The sequence below is a fragment of the Brassica napus genome, chromosome C8, assembly GCF_020379485.1.
Source record: "Brassica napus cultivar Da-Ae chromosome C8, Da-Ae, whole genome shotgun sequence".
Taxonomy (NCBI): Eukaryota; Viridiplantae; Streptophyta; class Magnoliopsida; order Brassicales; family Brassicaceae; genus Brassica; species Brassica napus.
Genome location: NC_063451.1, coordinates 18,628,681 through 18,652,401, shown reverse-complemented (window position 1 = coordinate 18,652,401; position 23,721 = coordinate 18,628,681). Strand labels below are relative to the sequence as shown.

Sequence of the window (23,721 nt, the reverse complement as noted above, 5' to 3'; positions counted from 1 at the left end):
GTAATGAATTAGACTTATAACTATATTTTAATAAGTTATATATAGCTACATTCTTTTCTTTTGTCACTGATATAAGGCTACACTAGATTTTGACTCGCGCTTTCTTTTAAAATTCTACAAATTTTTTAATTATAAGACTTTTTTAATTATAAGATTATGTGTTTTTATATATGATAACTATATACATTTAAAATTTGTTGATTGTTTATGTTATAATTATAGATATTAGATATGCTATAAATAAATTTATATTTATATTTATGAAATTATTTTTAAAGAAGTTAATTTTTTAGAAAAAATATTGTATTAATTTTAATTTATTCTAAAGTGTTATATTTATATACTAAAGATATTTTCTCATTACATATTTTAATATATTTTTTACACATTTTATTTTTAATGATAATATTTTATTAAATTATTTAGATGCATATATTTGTTCCAATTATATAAAAACAATACTATATAAATTGAAAAAATGAAAGATATTTCTCATTACATATTTTAATATTATTCTTTGCAGATTTTTTTTTTCTTTGCAGATTTTAACTTTTAGTGATTATTTATCTACTTATTTACTTAGATGCATATATTTGTTTCAACCATATAAAACTCAACTATAAAAATTGTAAAAAGGAAATTTTAAGATATTGTTATTTCTCATAATTAGGAAAATACACTACAAAAAAAACACATCAGTTCATATGTATCTCATAAATAAATTATATAAGTTTAATTTATTTATTACCCGCAATATTAAGTATACTTCATATGATTAGAAATATCTAATTATTTAAAACAAAAATAATCTGGTCGAAAAAAGAATTGTTATGGGTATGATAAAGTTTAACCGAAAGTAAATGCTAATAATTAATTAGCATTTATGGTTTTGTTTTGGTTTGTAAAGAAAATTTATTTGTTACCATAAATATAGGATATCTCTATTATTTTGTAAATATGATGAAAATCTAAGGGCAGAATCCTAAATTTTTAAAATAGGATCTTGATTTAATAGTATAGATTCTAATAAATTATATTTATGACTTTGTAAAATTCGACACACTTTAGGGGATATACTCGTAGGTTTAGGTTAGAGTATAGAGTTTGGAATTTGGGGTTTAAGCTTTAGGGTTTGGTCATAATACACTTACATTTGCAGGTTAAAGTGTATGTAATTTGGGTTTTAAAGTTTAGGTTTTAAGGCTCTTGGAATTAATGATGATATACATACATTTATAGGATTCATGCTTAAAGTGTATAAAATTTGAAATTCGAGGTTTAGAATTTAGGGATTTGTGATGTTGCATATATGTTATTGCTATTTAACTATATATTTTTTACGACCATCAACTGATAAATATAATATTTATGGCAACAAATTATCTTTAGCAAAAACGTCGCCATTTAGCTACAAATATCAACGGAATATAGTTTTAGCTATGTAGCTACGAATTGCTACAGTTAGCTACAAATTTAGTGACAAAATCGAAATTATGTATTCTGTCGCTATTTTTGTAGCTATTTCATTTAGCTACGGAAATTTCTTCGCATGTCCGTAGCTAGTTTAGTGAATTCTTGTAGTGATTGACATATGCAAGAAACATACATCGACTGTTTTGTTTTTTCAAGTGACAATATCACAAGTGTTGGGGTTTGGACCAATGGTAGCCTTGAGAGTTGGTAAGACACTGTATAAATCTTTTGGCCTAGTTTTGTGGAGAGAAGGCACAGAAAAGAAAAGTTAGATATGTTTGGAGATATGCAAGAATGGAGAGAGGAAACTAAGGAGAAGAAAACAGATTTGTTTGGGTTTGTGAAGACAAAGTTGTGTGGCTTAAACGTTTCATGATCTGGTAATATATTGTAGGAAGTTTTGTGACAGTTGGTTTAAGATTCAAGATATAGAGATTGTAAACTGAATACTTTATTAGAGTACCATATTACAGTATTTATACTGATTACAAGACTAATCTAGGGATTATACAAAGACTAATATATCTTTATATACATATCATCTACACACCCCCTCAAGATGGAGGGAGTTTTGTCACTCCAATTTTTGTTATTAGCCCATTGAATCTTGTTCTTGGCAGTGGCTTGGCTAGAGCATCGGTAAACTGATCTTTGGTGGAAACGTGTGTGACTCTCAAGGCACTGGACTGAACATTGTTGCGAACGAAGTGGAAATCAAGGGCAAGATGTTTCATCTTAGAGTGAAAAACTGGGTTTGCACTAAGGTACGTCGCGCCAACATTGTCACAATAGACTGTCGGTGTGGTGGTGATAGTTACGCCTAGTTCAGTAAGAAGGGAGCAGACCCAAATCAACTCAGCGGCTGTGTTAGCTACGGATCTTTACTCTGCCTCGGTAGAGGATCGTGCAACCCCGGTTTTTTTTGCGAGACGACCATGCAATTGGCGTAGAGACCATGTAGACAATGTACGCGTTCCTGGAGACGTAATTGTCTGTGTCACCAGCCCACTCCGCATCTGAGTAAGCATGAAGTGTGTGAAGGGAGAACTTGCTGATGTAGATTCCATGAGAGAGTGTACCAGCCAGATACCGAAGAATTCGCTTTGCCGCTTTCCAGTGGTCATCTGTCGGATTATGCATAAACTGAGATAGTTTGTTGACACTATAGGCAATATCAGGTCGTGTGAAAAGGCCAAATACTGCATACTTCCGACGACCATTCGATACTCTTGAGGATTATCTAGAGCAAAACTCGAAGACAACGTGAGTTTAGGTGTGGTAGGAAGCGGAGTAGAGATAGGTTTCGCATCAAGCATGTTCATCTTAGTGAGGAGGTCGATAACATACTTGCGCTGCATTAAGTGAAGGCCGCGACTGGTGCGAGTTACTTCTATGCTAATGAAGTAGTCAAAATCGGTCGGGTCCTTTAAAGAGAAACGAGAAGCAAGGACCTTGATACACGCCGAGATCAGTGCAGAGCTGCTGCCGGTTATGATGATGTCGTCTACATAGACAAGGATGTAGAGGACATGTTTGTTGTCGATGTATGTGAAAACAGAGGTATCAGCTGCAGAATTGTAACACCCCATTTGACAAAAAAACGTCTTAGGTTCCTGATACCAAGTTCGAGGAGCTTGCTTAAGACCATATAGCACTTTCCGGAGACGACGTACGTGGTGAGCGTGATCTGGATGCTCAAATCTAGGTGGCTGTGTAACATAGACCTCGTCGGTGAGAGTTCCTTGCAAGAAGACATTGTTGACACCAAGCTGTTTGATCTGCCATGAGTTAGTGACCGCTAGGTGTAGAACCAGACGAATGGTGATGGACTTGACGACAGGGCTGAACGTCTCGCCATAATAATTGCCATATTCCTGGTTGTATCCTCTCACTACCCATATCGATTTATACCTGCGAACATCACCCTTAGGCCAATATTTTATAGTATGAATCCACCGGGTGTCAATGATACGGTGATTAGAAGGTGGAGGTACAAGCTCAAAGGTGTGATTTTCAAGCTGAGCATTGTATTCACTACTCATTGCTTGGCGCCAATTCTCATCTCGCATGGCCTGAGCCACAGTTTTGGGAATGTTGTGGTTAGGAGAGGTGGTTATGGCTGTGAGGGTAAGCTTTTTGAGTGGTTTGGTTATTTGATTTTTGCTGCGAGTGGTCATAGGATGGGCGTTTGGTGGAGCTTCAGATGAGATGGAACTTTGCGGCGGTGGCAGGTTTGGTTGTGAAGGTTGTAACATGTGTTAAAGTTCAGGGCTAGGTTGGGTTGGGTCAGGTTCAGGAATAGGTTGGGTTTGGTCAGCTTCTGTGTTTGTCGGTGTAGCACTCGTAGATGTCGAGCCTGTTGAATTAGTTCCTGAACCCATTTCATTGTTACCTTGATGCACCGAAGCAGAGGTCGTCGCTGTTGCAGACGATTGTTGCAGGTGAGGATCGTGGCCCGGGGAGTCAGACGACGGAGTGTGTACGAGTGGCGATGACTGGAGTGGAACAATGGTAGGAAGAGCATACGCTGTCTGAGAGAGATCAGGACTGGCGGTTGGGGAGCTGGTTGGTTGGGTATAGAGGAAACGCGATTCATCAAATTTGACATGGAGAGAGGTATATATGCGCCTAGTGGGTTGATGAAGACATAGATATGCGCTCTGTGTGAGCGAATATCCGAGGAATATGCATGGTAAGGACTGCAGACCAAGCTTGTGTTTGGCATAAGGACGCAACCAAGGGTAACAGGCACAACCGAAGACACGGAGCTTCATGTAGTTGGGTTCTTTGCGAAAGAGCTTGGTGTAAAGGGACTGTTGCTGAAGAATTGGGGATGGTAACCGGTTAATAAGGTAGAATGCTGTCGGAAAAGCATATGTCCAGTACGTCGTTGGTAAAGATGCTTCGTGAAGTAGTGTGAGACCCATTTCAACAATATGTTGATGTTTTCGCTCTGCGACGCCATTGTGTTCCGGTGTGTGCGGTGATGAAGTGAAATGGGAAATGCCATGAGCCGCTAGGAATGAATGAAGCAATAAACTCGCCTCCATTATCAGAGTATAAGTTCTCAATCTGGCTGCAAAAATGTTTCTCGACGACTGCTTTGAACGTAATGAATACATCTCGTACTTGCGACTTTTGAGTTAGGGGAAAAAACCATGTGTATCGAGTGTAGTGTTCAACAAAAATGAGGTAATCTTTGTATTGGTCTAGGGAAAGAACGGGAGATGTCCATACATCAGTGTATATGTATTGGAGAGGCTTTGTGGTGGTAATGGTGTTTGTGTGAAACGGAAGTTTATGGCTTTTATTAATAAGACAATGTGAACAAGAAGGTTCTTTTTGCGACAAAGAAGAAACTGGTAAAGAAAATTTAGAAGCAACAGTTTGAAAAACAGGAGAGGAGGGATGTCCCAAGCGAGAGTGCCAAGTAGACTGGTTTGTTTTAGATGTGGATGCTGCAAGGAGGGAGATGGTGTTCTGCGAAGTCATTGGCCACTCGTACAACTCGTCGTTAGTTTTGTCTTAGAGCAATCGGACCCCCGTGCTGAGATCCTTTACCTGGAAATGAGCAGGAAAGAATTCAACATAGACATTATTAGTATTACACAAACGATACAAATAAATAAGGTTTTTGTGTAGGTTTGGAACATAGAGTATATCATTCAAATCAAAAGAGCGATTAGAGTTGGTTAGGGAGGTGGAACCAGTATGCGAGATGGGAAGATTTGAGCCGTCAGCAATTGTCACTTTCTCTCCACATGTATACAGCTGGTGAATTGACAGGTTGGCGAGATCAACGGTGAGATGGTGTGTAGCTCCACTGTCGAGGATCCAATTGTTGGGGTTGTATGACTGAGCGATCGCAACATTAGCTCTAGATTCCACGATCTTGCGTTAGGTGTGAACTGACGCGATGACTGAGCAGAGGAGGCAACGTTCTGGAGTTGAGGGCACCGCCTAGCACTATGTCCTTGGACACCGCAGAACTGACAGAGACCCTGATAACCACAAGGAGGTTGACCACCAGGAGCCGAGAACTGTTGCTGTTGCCATGTCTGGTGTTGACTGTGATTGTCGTTGGAGCGATTCTGGCACTGGAAGTTGTTGTTGTTGTGATTGTTGTTTCTTTGGTTGGAGCCTCGATAGTTTGCTACATTTGCCATGATTGGGGTTGTAGCAGTAGCGACCGTCTTGCTTTGAAGTTTAACTTTATAATTGAGAAGCTTTTCATGAAGTTCAGAGATCGAAGGAACCGTATCTCGACCTTCAATTTGGTCTACAATCTGCTTGTACTCATCCGGTAAGCCTTCCATGACATAATCGTGCTGATCTTCAATCTCAATTGGTTTCCCGAGTAAGGCCAATTGATCAAATCGTGTGACAAAGCCTTGGAGATACGCATCAATGGTCATGGTGCCTTTCGTCCATGTCTTGAGTTGTTGGCGTATCTGCTTGACATGAGCTCGGCTGGGTTTGGCGTAAATAGTGGAGAGAGTTTCCCAGATCAGGTAAGACGTGGTGGTGGTGGAAAGGATCAGCTGGATCGTCACAGTAATAGCACCAAGCAAGGCGCTATAGATCAGCCTATCTTTTCTCTTCCACAACGTGTACTCCGAGGTTGGTGTGGTGACGCCGTCAATGGTATTCGTCGAGGGTGGTATGACAATGGATCCAGTGATGTAGCCACTGAGATCGTACCCATCAAGCAAAGCCGGAACTTGACGGCTCCACATTAAGATGTTGGATGCCGTAAGTTTCGTAACATTCGTCATATTGACGTTTAGAAGGGTTTGTGTTTGAGAAACATTGATGGTCTCACTGTTTGATGCAGGAGATTCCATGGCAGACGTATTAATTCTTTTATATAAGAATATATAACCATATTACAGTATTTATACAGTCAATAATTTATCTGCTTTACAAACATTCACGTCTAATTGCATCAGCCGAACCGTCTTATGAAAATTAATGTCTAACCGCTTTTACTTTCATCATGCTAAATATCTCTTGTAAATATTATAATCAATAATTTGTATAATAACCCTATATATTAATTGAGAAGTCACTTAAGTGATTTCTACTAAGTGACTTCTACTGACGTTTCGCTTAGAGGAAAGCTTTCCAATTAATTGTTATAATTTGATTGGCTGATGATTTCAAATTTTTTATTTATTTAATTAAAGTTTTTTAAAAAAAAATAACCCTAGAATTACCTAATCTAATATATGTTTCTAAACATACATAAATATAGATGAACTAATATAATTTATTTATAGAAACAATTAAATATCATAGATTACATTATGTAACTTGATAATATACATTTAAATACATATGATACTACAGAAAAAATTATAAAAATAGTTTTTAATATATTTATATTAGTAGTGAATATAATAAATTATAGATTCCAGAAAACTAATTAATGTAAACCTAATAATATTAATTACACTCACTCATTCACTGTATATATATATATTCTAAACTGTTTCAAATGAATGTAAAATAGTCAAATATATAATTTTAAAAAATTCTCATCATTTTCCAATGACAATGTGATATCATAGATAAGTTATCAATTTTAGAAATTACTAAAATATTTTTATATTTTAAAACATAAAAATTATATTGTAAGTTATTTAAAATTATATTAATCAAGAAATGTTATTTAATTCATCTATTAATATAAACAGATAAATTAAAATTATTATATGGTAAGCCACTTAAAATTATATTATATGGTAATTCATTTAAAATTATTATATAGTAAGTCATTTAAAATTAAATTAATCAAGGGTTTTTTTACATGGTTTTTTCTAGAGGTAATACTCTATTAATATAGTTCATAATAGCTTTGATTATAATAAAACTAGCATGCTTGTTTTTAATAGTAAAAAAATAAAAGAGACATAAATAAAAAACAGGAGGGAAGAATAATAAAATATGTTTGTTGTGTTTTTGATTCTTGTATATTCTTATGTGTTTAATTTTATTTATTTGTCGAGATGCATGTATTTTTTGTGTTACTATAAATGTGAACTAATTATTTTTATGTGTTTTTAAAATATTGTGATAAATTGAGTAAGAAAGATTAATAAAAATGACTTGTTCTATAATTGTTAAACTCAAAGATATAAAATATAATGTACATTGCAAGTAAGATAAATTATTTAAAAATAATGAGATGTATATTTTGCGGTATAATAAACTTTTAATATATACAATAATAAAATTTTAACAAATTGTATACAACTAAAAATATTTTATTTTGATATAATATTGGATCTCACATTAATATTAAGTATATATGCCTAAAATAACAACATTTTGTTATTTTAAATTTTAAAAATTATTTTTTCTTATTACTTAATCAGATTTAAATTAAATAGGCATGTTTTAAAGGAAGAAATAGTTTGTTTAACCCGTTTAAGTTTTATGTTAAACACTAAATAAAAAATGAGTAAGAAAGTGTGATTTGTGATTTGACAAAATTATGAGAGAAATTACTTAGATTACAATTTTCCTAATACATGTTTTCATGTTTACATTAACCAAATTCATCACGTTTGTTTGTTTAACTCAACACCAGCACCTGGAGGAACCCCTTGCTTGTCTGGAAGTACAAGAAGTGGTTTTAAAGAGATAAATCATACTATATATTAATTGAGAAATCATTTAAGTTATTGTTTTCTTATGTATTGTTAATAGGTTAAGTTTTAAAAAATAGTTATAATTTGATTGGCTGTTGGCGTTTATTAGTTATTTATTTTAGTCAGATCTAAAAATAAAAAGTAACTATAGAACTAATTAATATAAATTACTAAATAACATAAGTAATATTATAAAAATGATTTATGGTAACTAATTGTAGAATTGGAGAAATAATATATATGTTTTATCAATTTTTTTTCTTTATCAATTATTTATATATAATTAAATAAAACACTTTAACTATTTTTTATTGAAAGAAATTTAATGGTTAAATATTCTTATATAAAAGAATTAGTTTTGTAGGTAAGGAATTATTAGAACTTTTTTATGTTTTCTAAAGTCCACACAAAAATGTTTACAAAATATATACATGATAAAAACATCTGATCATTGTATTGGTCATATACAAAAAAAAAAGAAAAAAAAGAGAAAGTAATTCTACCACCAATTATCTGAATTAATTATAATATTGCTTTTCTGTAAGAGAAATATTTTTAATGACTAAAGTTTATGTTGTTGAACTATTTTAAATCTTAGAGATCTTCTAAAAATATATACTGAAATTTTTGATTATCCAACTATTTGAAATTAAAAATTAAAATTTTATTTATTATTCAAAAATCATGACAATGTAAGTATAATATATATTTTTCATATAATATAATTATCCGCAAAATTGCGGGCATAGACCTAGTAGTTTAGTAAATCAAGATAACGAGGGGGCGATCAACGTCAATTGAGAAGGAGAAACGCCGCCGGCCACCCTAACAGAGGAAATATGGTTTTCGCTCGGGAGAGAGAGTTTTTAGAAAGAGAACTCACTATTTTCCCTATAACCATATTAGTTTATAGTAAATATATTTATACCGTAAGATTATTTATTTTCTATATAAATATATTTATACTGTAAGATTATTTCTATGAGAATCGAATATTGTAACGCCTCGAACTCCTACGGCTAATGTGCCTCCCACGCCAGCTCCCTCCGCCTATGAGCCATATTTTGTGTGACGGGCGGTGCGTTAATTTTTTTCAAGGCTCGAAAGTCTTGTCTACTGGCCCTGCAATCACCACATGACATTTCCCTTGTTTTGGCCTCACTTGTACGGTATAGCGAATCACTTCCAGATATGTCATCCATCTTTTCACTACTCCAGATCTAGCACGTTTAACTCTGGAGTTCTAAATGGATGTGTGACAGAAAAGGTAAGTGCACTTTGATGACATTGGTAGTCACATAAATTTTCCTAAGCCTTTCCACATATACCATAAATCGGGATGTTACAATTCACCCTCAATCACAAAGCGCAACGCCCTCGTTACGCACCACGACAGGTCTCAAGACGCCTCTCGGGTCAGAACCAAGATGGCTCCGATACCGCTTGTAACGCTCCCTTTGCGCCCAACGACAAGTCTCAAGACGCATGTCGGCTCAAAACTGAGATGGCTAATCTGCTCTGATACCACTTGTAACGCTCTGAACGCCCACGACTAATTGGCCTCCCACTCCCGCTCTCTCGGCCAGTGGGCTCCATTCGGTGAGATGGGCGGTGCGTTAAATTTTTTCAAGGTTCGAAAGTCTTGTTTACTGACCCTGCAATCACCATATGATCTTTCTCCGTGTTTTTGCCTCACTGGCACAATATCGCGAATCACTTTCCTTTAGATCACCCATCCTTTCACTACTCCAGCTTAAACTCGCGTAACTCAGGAGTTCTAAATGGATGTGTAACGGAAAAGGTAAGTACAGTTTGATGACATAGGTAGTAAAATCAATTTTTTTAAACCTTTCCACATATACCACTAATCAGGATGTTACAAATATATTATTTACAAATATTTTTTTTTATTGCCTTTCATCAATTTATCAGTTTGAACAAAAACAGAACAACATGCAAAGTTCCCCAAAAAAAGTATTCCTTGAAGTAAATGATGCTCAATAAGGCTGGACATTTTATATGTTAAAATTTTGATTTGATTCGTTATTCATTTCAGTTCGAATTAAAAATTCAGATATCCATAATCTTTGGAAACAAATCAGATACTAAAAATTAATATCCGTTAAAATCGAAGCAAATCATAAATAAAATTTTTTTGGAAATCGGATATACTTTTCTGCTCTGAAAGATGTATAAATACATGTATATCTTCGTTAAATCTAGAGTTTTAAATGTCTAATTTTATATAATTCTTATTTTAACATATAATTTAATAAATTATATTCACATTATTTCCTATAAAAGTATTAAATCAATAAAATATACGAAAGTGATAAAGTTTTCTTAAGTTTTGTCTTTTATTATTGTTAGCTACGTTTAAAATTTAGAAAATAGTTTCATTACTTATTTTTATTTTATATATCATGTAAAATAAATATTTTAAAAACATTTGTATCAAATTTTCTGGATTATTTGTATCAAAAAAATGGATGAGATATTCGTAAGTATTCGGAAATATCTGCGAATATCCATATATTTTTAAGATATCCGGTTTTCTAGATTTTTGTAAATTTTCGAAGCAAACCAAATCAACAAATTATGATAGTATTTTCTCCGTGCCCACCCCTAATGCTCAATACCACTTACGTTAACTTGGAGTTAGAATTGATGATACAAAGTTAAATGGAAAAAACTATAGGAATAGTGTTAAGTTCTCTTCAATCTAGAGTAAAAAGATCAATATGATCCATAAGTTTCACAGAAATGAGCCTTTTACAATATTTTTATTAATATATTAATTAAGTAATTAAATTTTAAAATGAAAAGTAAAATCCTATGAATCAGAGAGAGGCAAGTGGCTTTCGAGCCTCTTAGAAATAGTAAAGAACTACTTAATAATCTGCGATCTACGCAAATTAATGTAAGGTATTTTAAAATCGTTGTTAAATAAATATGTTTTTTTTTTATTTTTTATTTTAAATTATAACAAAAGATATATAAAATATTTTAATCATTTGATAAAACTAAGATTGTAAAAATATTTGATTTTAATAAATTAAGTATGATGCATATTTTAAATTTTGAAATTAACATATTTATGTATTTTATATAATATGTAGTTTAATTTAAACGATATTAAAATTAATATCATTTTTAATCTGAATATCTATTAAATGAGATGTTCTACTCATATAATTTTATGATAATTTGTATTTTGTTATAACGAAAAATTTGAAGCATTGATCACAAAATATTTAATATGAGACTTTTAATACTGAGTTTTAGTAATTTATAGTTGTTTAAAAAATTCAAAATGTAATATTTATTAAAAAATCTAATTTTGATTATATAGTTAATGTGATTGTTAAATTTATTTTAATAATATTAAATTAAACAAAATCGATAGAGTTTACATAAACTGTTATCTAAAATTTTATTATTCAAAATCATTATATAATTTAATCACATTAAGTAATTTCATAGTTTTTATTTAAAAATAATGAAAAAGACATTTTTTATAGTTAGTTTAATGAAAAGCATACTATATATTTAAATGAACCAATATATTTCCCTAAAAGTATAAAAATCATTGTAGTGATGACACATAACATACATGTTACAATGTTTCTCAATCTATACTAATAAAGTTGACTTTTTATCTTTCTCACGAAGCCATCTAAGCAAGTGGTGTAGCAAATGTTAACGCCGCATCACTTACTTTAAGATTTTATGAATTCTTTCAAATTTTTCATCTTCTTATTATTTAATCAATATATTTTAACAAAACATTTAATATTTCATAAAATTATTTTATAATCATCTTCGGATCACAACTCTTTTTCTGTTGACAAATCATTATCTGTATGTCATATTATATAATATTTCAATCTAAAATCTAAAAAAGTTCATATATATATATTTGTAAAATAAATATTAAATATCCTTTGTTCTTCAATCATTTATATTAAAATAAATTTACATAAATGAAAAGTCATTTTTAATTTTCTTATGTACAAACTAAAATCCTGTTTAAATTATTACTCTAAAATATACTAATATATTATACATATATAAGTTTGGTTTTTCTCTTTTGATGATGGCTCATTATATATGTGAATGTTACATCTTTAATTATTTATTTAATTTGAATTTGAATATACATATAAATATCTTTAAATAAATAAAAGAGGTGATTTATTTTTAATAAATTTTACATGAATTAATAAAAGAAACTAAAATTTAAACTTAATTAAAATAATATATTTTAATTTTTTAGATTTCCAAAATTAAAATTTTTCTATTTAAAAGAATGAGTCTAGGAATGAATGCTATTTGATATACACAAACTATCTTTAAAAAAAGCATTACTAAAATAAAAAAATTACCTAATTAATTTTTTAAAAAAATATAAATTATGTTAAATTTGTTACGTAAATCATAATTAATAATATATATAATTAAACCAATGTAAATAATTCTTATTCAAATGTAATCAAATAAAAATAAAACAGTCACCTATTATACTCTAAAAACTAACAATAATATTTGTTTGAATATTTACTAAATTTGGATGAAATGGATTATTCTATAATTTTTAGATATATATGTATATTTTTAAATATTAGATTGTTATGCTACCTAGCTAATTTTAGAAAATACATTTTATACATCGATATACTTTTTGAATTATTTAAATCAATAAATTTAAAAGAAAAGAAAAGTACCAATGTTTTCAAAACAAATCTATAAGACGGAAAATAATTAATGAATTATTTGTTTAATTTCAACGGTATAATTAAGAGTAATTTTATTTTACATAATTTAATAATAAATTTTCTTAAAAAATTATGATAAAAGTAATTACATTAATTTAAAAATTATAATTAAATAGGCAAGCATGTTATTTCTAAGAAGAACAATAGAGTAAACTAAATACTTTTAGATGTATATTAAAATTAATATATTTTCTATTATTTTTAGTCACCCGTCTACGTTTAACCCTAGTTAATAAATAGGATTTTTCTTAACTGAGAGACGTTTTTTTTTTTTTTTTTTTTTGGCGTCGGACGTTTCTTCTTTTTAGCTTCCACTTTCCTACTATTTTATATTAATTTTTGTAGATAGAAACCCATCAGAATAAGCACCACCAATGCTGGTGCTCTACAAGGCATTCGTTAAGAAAAAAAAAGTGAGTATCATGAGTTCCAAAACGCCACACTCACCAACTAACCTCACCGCTCAGAGTCACCGCATACCTTATTGATTCGTTGCTCGATGCTTTATCACATGAAACGAGTGACTATGTCTCTCCAACCGATAGAAGAAAAGTAAGAGCAAGCCATATATATTTAGGGAAATTTGCCAAAACTAACCCACAATTTGATTTTAACCCCAAGTTTATACCCAAACTTGAATCAAATGCAAAACTAACCTAAAAACCTTGTGAAATTACAGTTTAGCCCCTTGTGACCAAACAAAAAAGCAGAAGCCATTTTTACGAATATAGCCCCAGTAAGTCGTCTGAGTCGTCTGAGATGTTAGAAGTCGTCTGGACGACTTTTTTGTAAGTCGTCTGGTACCAGTTTATCTTAAAAATAATTTATAAATTTTGTAAAAAATATTTTGATGAGTGAAAAATAAAAATCATGTAATTATAAACAATTTTACGTGATATAAATTAAGATATGATAAAATTGATTTGTTTTCAAGATAGATGAGTGGAAGTAGTGAATCATGATATTCTTTGGTTTAGGAGTTTGACAAACATATGTTGTAGTATTGTATGTATTCTTAGGGTTAGATTTTGGAAGGCTGGAATGTTTTTTTCAAAAATTAATTTTCACTTATATGTGTTTATTTATGTCTATAGTAAACACTTTTCAAGTTTGATTTGATTTTATGAAGTGTTTAATTAGATAATTAAGTTTAGGAGTTATGTTTAGGGTGTATATGACATATATTTCAGTCGTCTGGAGAATAATTTTACCCAGACGACTTATATTTGAGTCGTCCACATCGTACCGAACCTTTAATTTTACCAATGTACGTTTTAACCTAACCGGATCATTTATCGGACTTATAAAAATTATTTTTTTACTTTTTCACAACTTTACGAAACCCTAGCGTCGTTTCTTCTCCGACCATATCTTCTCCGACAATATCTTCTCCGACTGTAAGTCATTCGTCTTTTTAAAAAAAAATGTTTTTTCTATTTATTCAGATATGCATGCTCAACAAGATTTTGAGATCTGTAGGAGGCCGGTTGTGACAATTGTTATAGTCTTTTACTGAAAGACTACCCAGACGACTTCTAGCAAGCCTTCTACGATGTCTTACTCTCTGGACGACTTACATGTAAGTCGTCCAGAGAGTAAGACTTTGTAGAAGACTTCCAGGAATGAAACCAAGTAGTCTTCTCACTTCCTGGAAGTCGTCCGAGTAGTCTTCTCACTTCCTGGAAGTCGTCTGCAAGTCTTCTATAGTATTTAGAATAGTGCGCTACCTATGTGTTTGAGATGGTTGTTTGTGATTGGTTGCAGGCCTGAAAATGGATTTACCAGAACTCCCGCCGAGGATGTTTACATTAGGAGAAGTGCCCGCTGCAATCAGGAGCATTTCGTATCATTCTGATGACACGAAGTTGTTTAAAGCTCTATTTGATTTTCTCACAGCTGACGAGTATGAGGATCTGAAGGCGTCGAAGTTGGGAGTGTTCATCACGTTCAAGGATCTTGGCTTTGGTTGGACTTCAAGGCTGGTACATTTTATTCTCCGTTTCCAGCTGGATATCAAGAAGAAGTTTGAGCTTTGGAGTCTTGTCGTTTCACAACCTGTGAGGTTTCCACTGATAGAGTTTGAACACCTCACTGGTCGGAACTGCGATTACATCAAGGACCTGGAAAATCCAAGGTGTGAGGTTACGAAGGAGATGGTTGCTTTCTGGGAGAAGATGGGTGTTGATCTCGATACTGGGCCAAGTATTGAACAGATAACAGAAGCATTTTACATATGCGATGAGTGATCTCAGGATGATCGCAAGCGGCTGGGATACCTTGCCATCTACGCAGGATACATTGAAGGGAAAAAGTTCTCAACCGCTACACCGGCTAGTCTTGCAAGGCTAGTGATGAATTTAGAAAAATTTGAGAATTATCCATGGGGGAGAGTGGCGTTTAAGGTGCTGATGGATTCTCTGAAGGCAAAAGACTTGACGCAAACAGGTTACACTGTTGATGGGTTTATACAAGTCCTCCAGGTGTGGGTGTACTATGCTATGCCAGAATTGGATGCTAATTATGGGCTTCCGTACCATACAAACCGTCTCCACTGTTGCTGTCTTACAAGGGTGGCCAAGGACGACGCAGATGTTTTAAGTCGGCTATCAACATACAGGTTCTTAACTTCACTCCCTAAGACTTCTCAGACTACTTAAAGTTAAGTCGTCTGGAAAGTCTTCCAACAAAAAGACTTCTCAGACTACTTAACTTTAAGTCCCCTGAGTGGTCTTTTTGTTGGAAGACTTCTCAGACGACTTAAACTTAAGTCGTCTGGAAAGTCTTCCAACAAAAAGACTTGTCAGACTACTTAACTTTAATTCATCTGAGTGGTCTTTTTGTTGGAAGACTTTCCAGAAAACTTAAATTTAAGTCGTCTGAGAAGTCTATTTGTTGGAAGACGTCCATCTTTGTTAATCCATCAAATAGCTAAGTTTATATCTTTTATTACTGCAGATTAACGTGAACAACTTTGTTCAGAAGGACCTTGATGAAATGTTTCCAGAATGGGACGGGGACGTAGAGGACCCAGCCGCGGATAACATAATTAAAGTCATGTTTAATGATCCTGGATGGAAGTGGACCATGGACTGCTGGCAAGTCACCGGTACTCACAAGGTTGTGAAGATAGAAGTGAGTCCAGTGAAGACGGAAGTGAGTCCAGTGAAGTCAGAGAGTGTTGTGAAGGAAGAAAGTAGCAGACCTAGGAAGAAAGCTCGTAAAGGGTCTTCTGTTTCTGCTGAGGCACCTGCAGCGGGTAGTGATGGTTTTGGGATGACGAAAGAGCAGATTGAAAGGGCCTTCAAAGACATATCTGATGTCATGAGTGATGGCTTTGGGACGTGCCTTAGGGAGATCAAGTTGTTTGGGGATAGGATGGGAGCTGTGGAGAAGAAGGTGGGAATCACCAAAAAAAGGAGTTCATCTGATGATCTTCAACTTACAAAACATGTGCACGAACCCGGGGTTAGTTCCAAAACCTCTCCCAAAATTGCCGAGAAGAGAGTCACTAGGCAAAGTGTTAGGAAGAGTCAGAACTGATGTGCTTTGTTCCTTCTGTGCTTTGATGAACCATTGTATGCCTTGATTCTGAACATGTGTGCTTTGTTTCTAGTGTGAATTTGATCTTTGGTTAATAGTTTATAAACACATTGTGAACTCGAAATTGATCTTTGGTTAATAGTTTATTTCATGTGTTAATTTGATCTTTGGTTAATAGTTTATAAACACATTGTGAACTCGAAATTGCAGAGTGAAAGTGTGAATGGGGCGAAAGCAGGACAGAAAGAAGCCAAAGAACCGAGTGTTACTACAGAACCGAGTTCCTCGACAGAGCTCTGTCTTGTGAAACATGCAGACGACTTACCAAGTGATGAACCTAGCGTTCTTATATTGGACAAACAAGTACCCACTGCTTCAGATTTACTCTTGGAGGAAGCTAGAAGGCAGACAAAGAAGGAGACTGCTATGGTGAATCTCCGTGAAAAAGTGAGCGAGAAAAGAAACTTGCTCCTACACAGCAAACTCCTTTAAAGGGAAACAACACTGCCAAAAAGATCATTCCAAACAAAAAGGTTGGCCAAGGCTATGATCCTTTTGCACCCTATGACAAGAGGAAGTCGAAGGAGCTCACTGAATGGCTGGAAGAAGATCCGTAAGTTGCTGGAATGTCCTATAAAACAGCTCTTGAAAAAAAAAATGATTGATTATTTATATTTTGTGTTTGCAGTTCTTATAAACTGCCTCTGAAAAAATCACGTAGATGTCCAAGTCGGTTTTATCAGGTCCTCCGAACCCCCTTAGAATGGCTGACCGACCATGTAAGTCTTCTGCTATTTTCTTACTCTTATACGTAAGTCGTCTGGTAGTTCTTCTGACTTGTATTGTTTTATATGCAGCAAATGGATGCTTTTATTAATTTACTGAGGCAACGATACCAAGACCATCCACAACATTTCAGGAGCGAGAGAATATGCTTTCTTGATCATATATTTTCTTGGCAGTGGAGGGCCTCCTATCCTGATTTTAAGAGCGACAAGGGAGATGCCAATGGTTTAGGAAGAAGACTCCCTGGTGGGCGTTGAATTATCATGCAGGCGAGATACCTTCTTTTTGCCAATCTAAGAAGGTTTGGGGGGTGGATGTGGATGATATATATGCACCTGTGAACTTCAAGAACCAGCATTGGTTTGCTATATGGATATCGATCCTTAAGAGGCACATAGTCATCTGGGACAGCATTATCAAACATATTAGCCCTGAAGAACTCGATGAGTTAATGGAGCCTTTTGTCACAATGGTCCCTTATCTGCTTGTTGAGTGTGCTGTCTCTGACGAACAAAAGGTTCAATACACATTGGAGCCATACACATATGAGAGACAAACCGTTGGAGTACCTCAGTGCCGAGCTGGTGATTGTGGCCCCTTCACTCTGAAGTACATTGAATGTCATGCTCTTGGGATGGAATTTCCCAAAGCGTTATGTCCTAGAAACGGGAAGACTATCAGGGAGAAGATGGCGGTGGATATATTTCAAGAGCTTCCTATGTGCCATGAATGGGAAAACCAAGTCAATGATGAGAACCTGGGAACGTATGAGTAGATATTGAATGTGTTATTTGTATTTGAACTTGATGCTTTTGTGTACTGTTGTTTGGTAGATTAGGCTACGTTAACAGGGTCAGGATAGGATGTTGTTTTTTGTAACCTATCCTCATACCAAACTAGAATTCCGTAGGAAATTAGTTTGGTAGTGCAGTAACCTTTCGGATAATGTAATGTTTAAGTGTCGTCCAGGAAAGTCAAAATCCCGAAAAAATCCAGTCAAATGCAAAACTAACCTATGACGACTTACATGTAAGTCGTCTAGGTTCTTTGGAGATTTTTTTGTAACCAAACAAAAGCAGACGACTTATATTTCAGTCGTCTCAGAAAACAGATTTCAAAGTCAATTACAAAAATAACCTCTGCATTGACCAGACGACTTCCAGGTAAGTCCTCTACAGCTAGACGACTTACCTGAGAAGTCGTCTGGACGAACAGATCTGGAAAAAAACTCGATTTCATACCTTAAATTGGTGAGATAACTTCCTTAGCACACATAAGGCTTCTCCAAGCACACAGAATCTCAAACGATTGGTGAGATAACCCCCACTCTTTACCAATAAGTTGAGGAGCATGAGCCACACTCTCCCGTTCCAGATAGATTAAAAAAAAATCCTTTTTTTAATTAATCCCGCAAAAAAAAAATCCAATATAAGCTTCTTTTTTGGTAAAAACTTGAAGTTCATGAAGGTGACAGTTTAAAAACAATGTAGTTATAGTACTTTCAACTAAATGAAAGCAAATATGTAAGAGTTCTCTCAAGAACGAAAAGTTTGGTTTGTTGCTTACCATATTATGAGATGGTACTATACTTCTTCTGTACTGAATCAGATTATATGCTATAACAAGAGCCGGCCCTTGGGCCAAGCCAATGAAGCCCATGCTTCCGGCCGACTTCCGGCCACTTTTTTTCAAAATTCTGCCTTACTCTAGTAGTTTAAGACGCAGTCTACAGACTTAATGTGAGCAACCCGGGTTCTAAACTGTATTAGTACATAGTTTCTTTTCTCTTTTATTTTGATAAGTGGCCACATTTTATTTTTTTGCTTCCAGCCTTCTTATACTTAGGACCGGCTAACAACTTGTTTTTGAAGGATGATATACAAGCAAAGTGACCAGGAGACTGAATATGGTTAATAACACAACCATGAGCCGATTTCAAAGATGTGTTGCTCTTTTCTCATGATGTAAAAAATGAGGATTTCTTTCGCTAATGCTTGGCAGAATCTTGTATCATCGTTTCTGGGTTTACTACGAATCCAACTATTATGTTGCTTATTTCAGGTTAAAGTTTGAGTATGACAGAGGAGTCAATAGCTTGCATATATCGTTGAGAAAAATTGTGGAGAAAAAAAAGATTTTCCTTCTGAATCGAAGTCAGGAGGTTTCGTAGATTGTTTTAGTGTGCTATGTTTGGGGAGGTGTAGATTGCATGGTAACAACTTGTGCAGATTGTGTGGTGTTGTGCACTTTCTACATACAAAACAAGCTTTGTGTGATCTGGCTTTACTCTTTGCTGAAGGAGATGAAGAAACCGTTGTAGTCTTAGTTGTAAATTGATTGAAACAACTCTTCAAACATTACTTTAACAATGCCTTATTCTTCCCATTATTATCGTTGAATATACGTATATACATACTTAAACTTTCTGCAGTGTCGACCATTTGGAGTATCCCTACTAACTCCTGGGCATGATGAAAATAGTCTGAACCTGTAAGCTGTTACTTCTTTAGCGTGCATTATTTTACACCAGCTAAGATGAAAGTTATATTGATCGCAATTTGGCATATAACAATGTTAAACAAGTCAAAATTTTAATATATAGATCCATAAGAACATTGTGGCAAGCAGTGAAAAGGCTATTGGAACAAGCTCAGAAGGAGCTGTTAGTTGTCTGGAAGAGCTATTCAACAAGGTAAAACCTGATTCTTCACGGTTAAAGTATACTAAAGAATCCGATTGTTTTTGACGCTAAAACTTCAACAATATTTTCATAAGTTTTGCAATATTTGATTCAAAAGTCATGAACCGATAGTGAGTGGAGGACGTGAGCCTCATCCAATAGTGGCTAACCGGGAATAGGCTCAATCGCTCTCTCGCTAGCTTCCGCAAATTGGCCTTTAATGCTATATTTGTTTGTTTGAAGAATATTTTTGTTTGTTTTGCGTACTTACATTGTAACTAAACTTTCAATGGTGGTCTATAATTATATCTTCAAAGTATTTATAATATTGAAATATGAAAATATCATTTAAATCATCATCTTTCAAATTTGGTTGAAATTAATCATTAATTTCTTGCGTAAACAAAAAAAAATACTTAATTTTTGTTGACAAGTCATTTTAATTATAAACCTTTCTGGACTATGCTATTTTGGTCATATCGTTAGTTAATAGTTATAATTGACTAGCAGTAGGCCTAAAATGAATTTTAAAATTGATTTTTTTGCGCATAAATAAATCAATATTTTTTTGCAGAAATATAACATTTATAAATATGAATTGAATAAATAAAATACAAATTTCATTATTTTTTTCAGAATAAATTTTCATTATTTTTTTCAGAATAAAATTTAATAATTTTTATTTATATTCTAAAATAGTTTGTTAATATATCATCATTAATTTAATAATAATTTATTAAATAACTATCAAGAAGTTTTATAATTATTTACAATAATTATGTCACTTTATGTACCTATTCATATAGTTCTAATTGGATTATGTGTCATAATTTTACTGTCAAATTTTGTATTTTGTATGTAAAATATTAATATATATTTTTATTTTCAGAAGAATAAAATTAATGGATCCAATTTATGATTGAATGTATATCGTCGGTCCACTACCGAGTATTACTAAATTGTCAACCAAAAGGACATATAATTCCACAGAGAGATCTGCGCCAGGGGAATCCTCTGTCGTCTTATTTGTTCATCATATGTACAGAGGCTTTAATCGCCGATATTAAAAAGGCAGAGAGAGACACAATTAACATGTACAAAGGTTAAAGAGCTTGTCCATCGATATCTCATTTGCTCTTTGCATATGATAGCCTCTTTTTTGCAAAGCACAAAAAGAGAAATGTCAAACTATCCTTAGGATTTTAAAGAAATATGAGTCAGTATCGGATCAGTTAATAAATTTCCAGAAATCTTCACTCCAGTTTGGACATAAGATTGAAGAACCCATTTGTCATGAATTACGGGATATTTTAGTATTTAGAATATATGTGGAATGGGATCCTATTTGGGAATGTCGGAGAGCTTGGGCCGGGGGGGGGGGGGGGGGGTCGAAGACACATGTATTTGGTTTTATCCTAGATCGGCTAAGTAATCGAGTTTATGGATGGACTTTTACGTTTTTTACGAAGGGAGGTAAGGAAGTGATTATAAAATCGGTGGTTACAGTGCTACCAAATCATGTTGATGTCTTGTTATCGTATACTAAAGACATTAACAAAGAAGTTGACGAGTGCATTGGCACAATTTTAGTGGAGTCCAGGGGGTAGTATAAGAGGTATGCATTGGATGTCATGGGATAAATTATGTGACCATAAGGATGATGGAGGATTGGTTTTAAAGACCTCATAGATTTTAATACAACAATACTTGGAAAGCAGTATGGCGATTGATTGAGAAACCGACCACTTTATTCTCAAAAGTTTTCAAAGGAAGGTGTTTAAGGAATGCTTCACCCTGGAACCGATCAGATCGTACCCCCCGTTTTATGTCTGGCGTAGTATTGTCTATGCTAGATATTTGGTTAGCAAAGGACTAATCAAAAGGGTGGGATCATGTTCATCCATTTCTGTTTGGAATGACCCTTGAACCCTAACCAACCGCCCAAGACCAGCAATAGTAATCAACAAAATCTTTTTCCTAATCTTTCATTGAATTTTCTCATTAATTCAACAATGAGAACATCAAATTTGCAAGTATTTCGGTCACTGGTGGATCCTCGGGATGTGAAAATTATAGAAAGTATATCATTGGGCCGGAACCAGCTGCATGACAGGGATAGATGGCATTTCACAACCAGTGGGAAATACACTGTCAAATTAGGATATCAAATGGAACTAGTTTATCCAGACAGGAAAACATTCTCCGCTGAAGACATTTTGTTAGAAAGTGTGACGCCCACCGAAAATAAAGCATTTTCTATGGCAAATAGTGACAAGTTTTGTATGGCGTTCAAGAATAACCTCCGTCAACGAGGAATACATGGAGATACATGTTGTGCTAAATGTGAATGCACCAGAAGAATCAATGAACCATATGTTTTTTTGAATGTCCTCCAGCAGTTCAAGTTTAGGCACACTCAAAGTACCCATCAAATGCGGACATATTCCCTGGACAATCGATGTTTGCAAATATAGATCATCTCTTCTGGAGAGTTTTCCCTTCAATGGAAGATCATCATTTTGCCTGCCGGAAACAAAATCCTTTCTTTGGGCAGAGACACAAAATTCGATGACAACAAGAAGTACCCAAACTAGGGAGGTGACGACCACTACTTTGCCTTCCATAGATGAATCATGGAAAGAACATGATAGTTTTTCGGGACAAGGTTGGTATAGAAGGTTAGAGGGTTTTACTGGATTAATGGGCGCAAGAATACTCGGGCGACTCTGTCACCACTTCACTCAGAAGTAGAAGCTCTCATATGGACTATGGAATGTATGAGGAATTTACGTCAATTTCAAATCACATTTGCAACGGATTGTTGTCAATTGGTGAAGATGGTTTCGAAACTAGAAGAATGGCCAGCTTATGCATGTTATTTGGAAGATATCAAGATCCAGTAAGGAAATTTTCACAACTCAGTGATCATTCATATACCAAGAACAAAAACTCGATGGCGGACAGCCTAGCACGCAGCACAAAGAAACAGATGTCATTCGTCGTTCATATGGATGCAGAGTTACCATACGAAGAAAATATATTGAACCAAGAGGTGGCATTTGATGTAAATTGTGAGAAGAAAAATGAATCTTTCTTTATTGATATAACATTGATGGAATATTAGAGTCTGGTAGTAACTAAGAAAATATTGTTGTAACACATAAGAACAATGATAACAGAGTAGATTCTGGTGAACCCATTATAACAAACATAGGAAATAACATATATACCAAGAAATAGTAATAGTGACTAGAGCCGTGCATTTTATTTGTTAAATTTGAATTGATATGTTATTTGATTCGATTCGATCCAAAAAATCCGAATATCCGTAGATTTTCAGAGCAAAGCAAATACTAAAAATCAATATCCGTTAAAAATGAAAAAAAAATTACAAATACTAAAATTTTAAGAATCAGATATCCGCGGTGCTCAGACAGATATATAAATACACACATATATATATATTGATTAAATGTAGAGTTTTAAATGTATGAGTTTATATAATTGTTATTTTAACATATGATTTAATAAATTCTATTCACATTATTACTTATAAAAGTATTAAATCAAAAAAGAAAAGAAAATGTTTATGATGTCTATAACTTTTCCTTAAGTTTGTATTTCTTATAACTAATTTTAAAATTACAAACATATAGTTTCATGGCTTCTTTTAATTTTATTTTATTTTATCTATCATGTAAAAATATTTTAAAGAAAAAATCTCGATTTTTCTAGATTGTTTGTATTAAATAAAACGGAAAGATATATTCGTAAATATTCGTAAATATCCACATATATCTACATATTTTCTGGA

General features: G+C 33.6%; 1 protein-coding gene across 1 annotated transcript; it reads left to right on the top strand.

The window, feature by feature from the left end:
* Positions 1-15,309: 15,309 nt before the first annotated feature.
* On the top strand, positions 15,310-18,002 carry LOC125591889. Its single transcript, XM_048766796.1, has 5 exons — positions 15,310-15,492; positions 15,857-16,297; positions 16,652-16,888; positions 16,936-17,054; positions 17,459-18,002. Exons 1-5 carry the CDS (start codon positions 15,310-15,312, stop codon positions 18,000-18,002), a joined length of 1,524 nt encoding a protein of 507 aa, XP_048622753.1.
* Positions 18,003-23,721: the final 5,719 nt, after the last annotated feature.

Bases quoted from the DNA above. Each gene is read 5' to 3' on its own strand.
- LOC125591889 (XM_048766796.1), top strand. From the start codon at position 15,310: ATGGATTCTCTGAAGGCAAAAGACTTGACGCAAACAGGTTACACTGTT. The intron at 16,298-16,651 runs GTGGGAATCACC...TCGAAATTGCAG, and splicing joins TGGGAGCTGTGGAGAAGAAG to AGTGAAAGTGTGAATGGGGC. The intron at 17,055-17,458 runs GTAAGTTGCTGG...CCAATGGTTTAG, and splicing joins GAATGGCTGGAAGAAGATCC to GAAGAAGACTCCCTGGTGGG.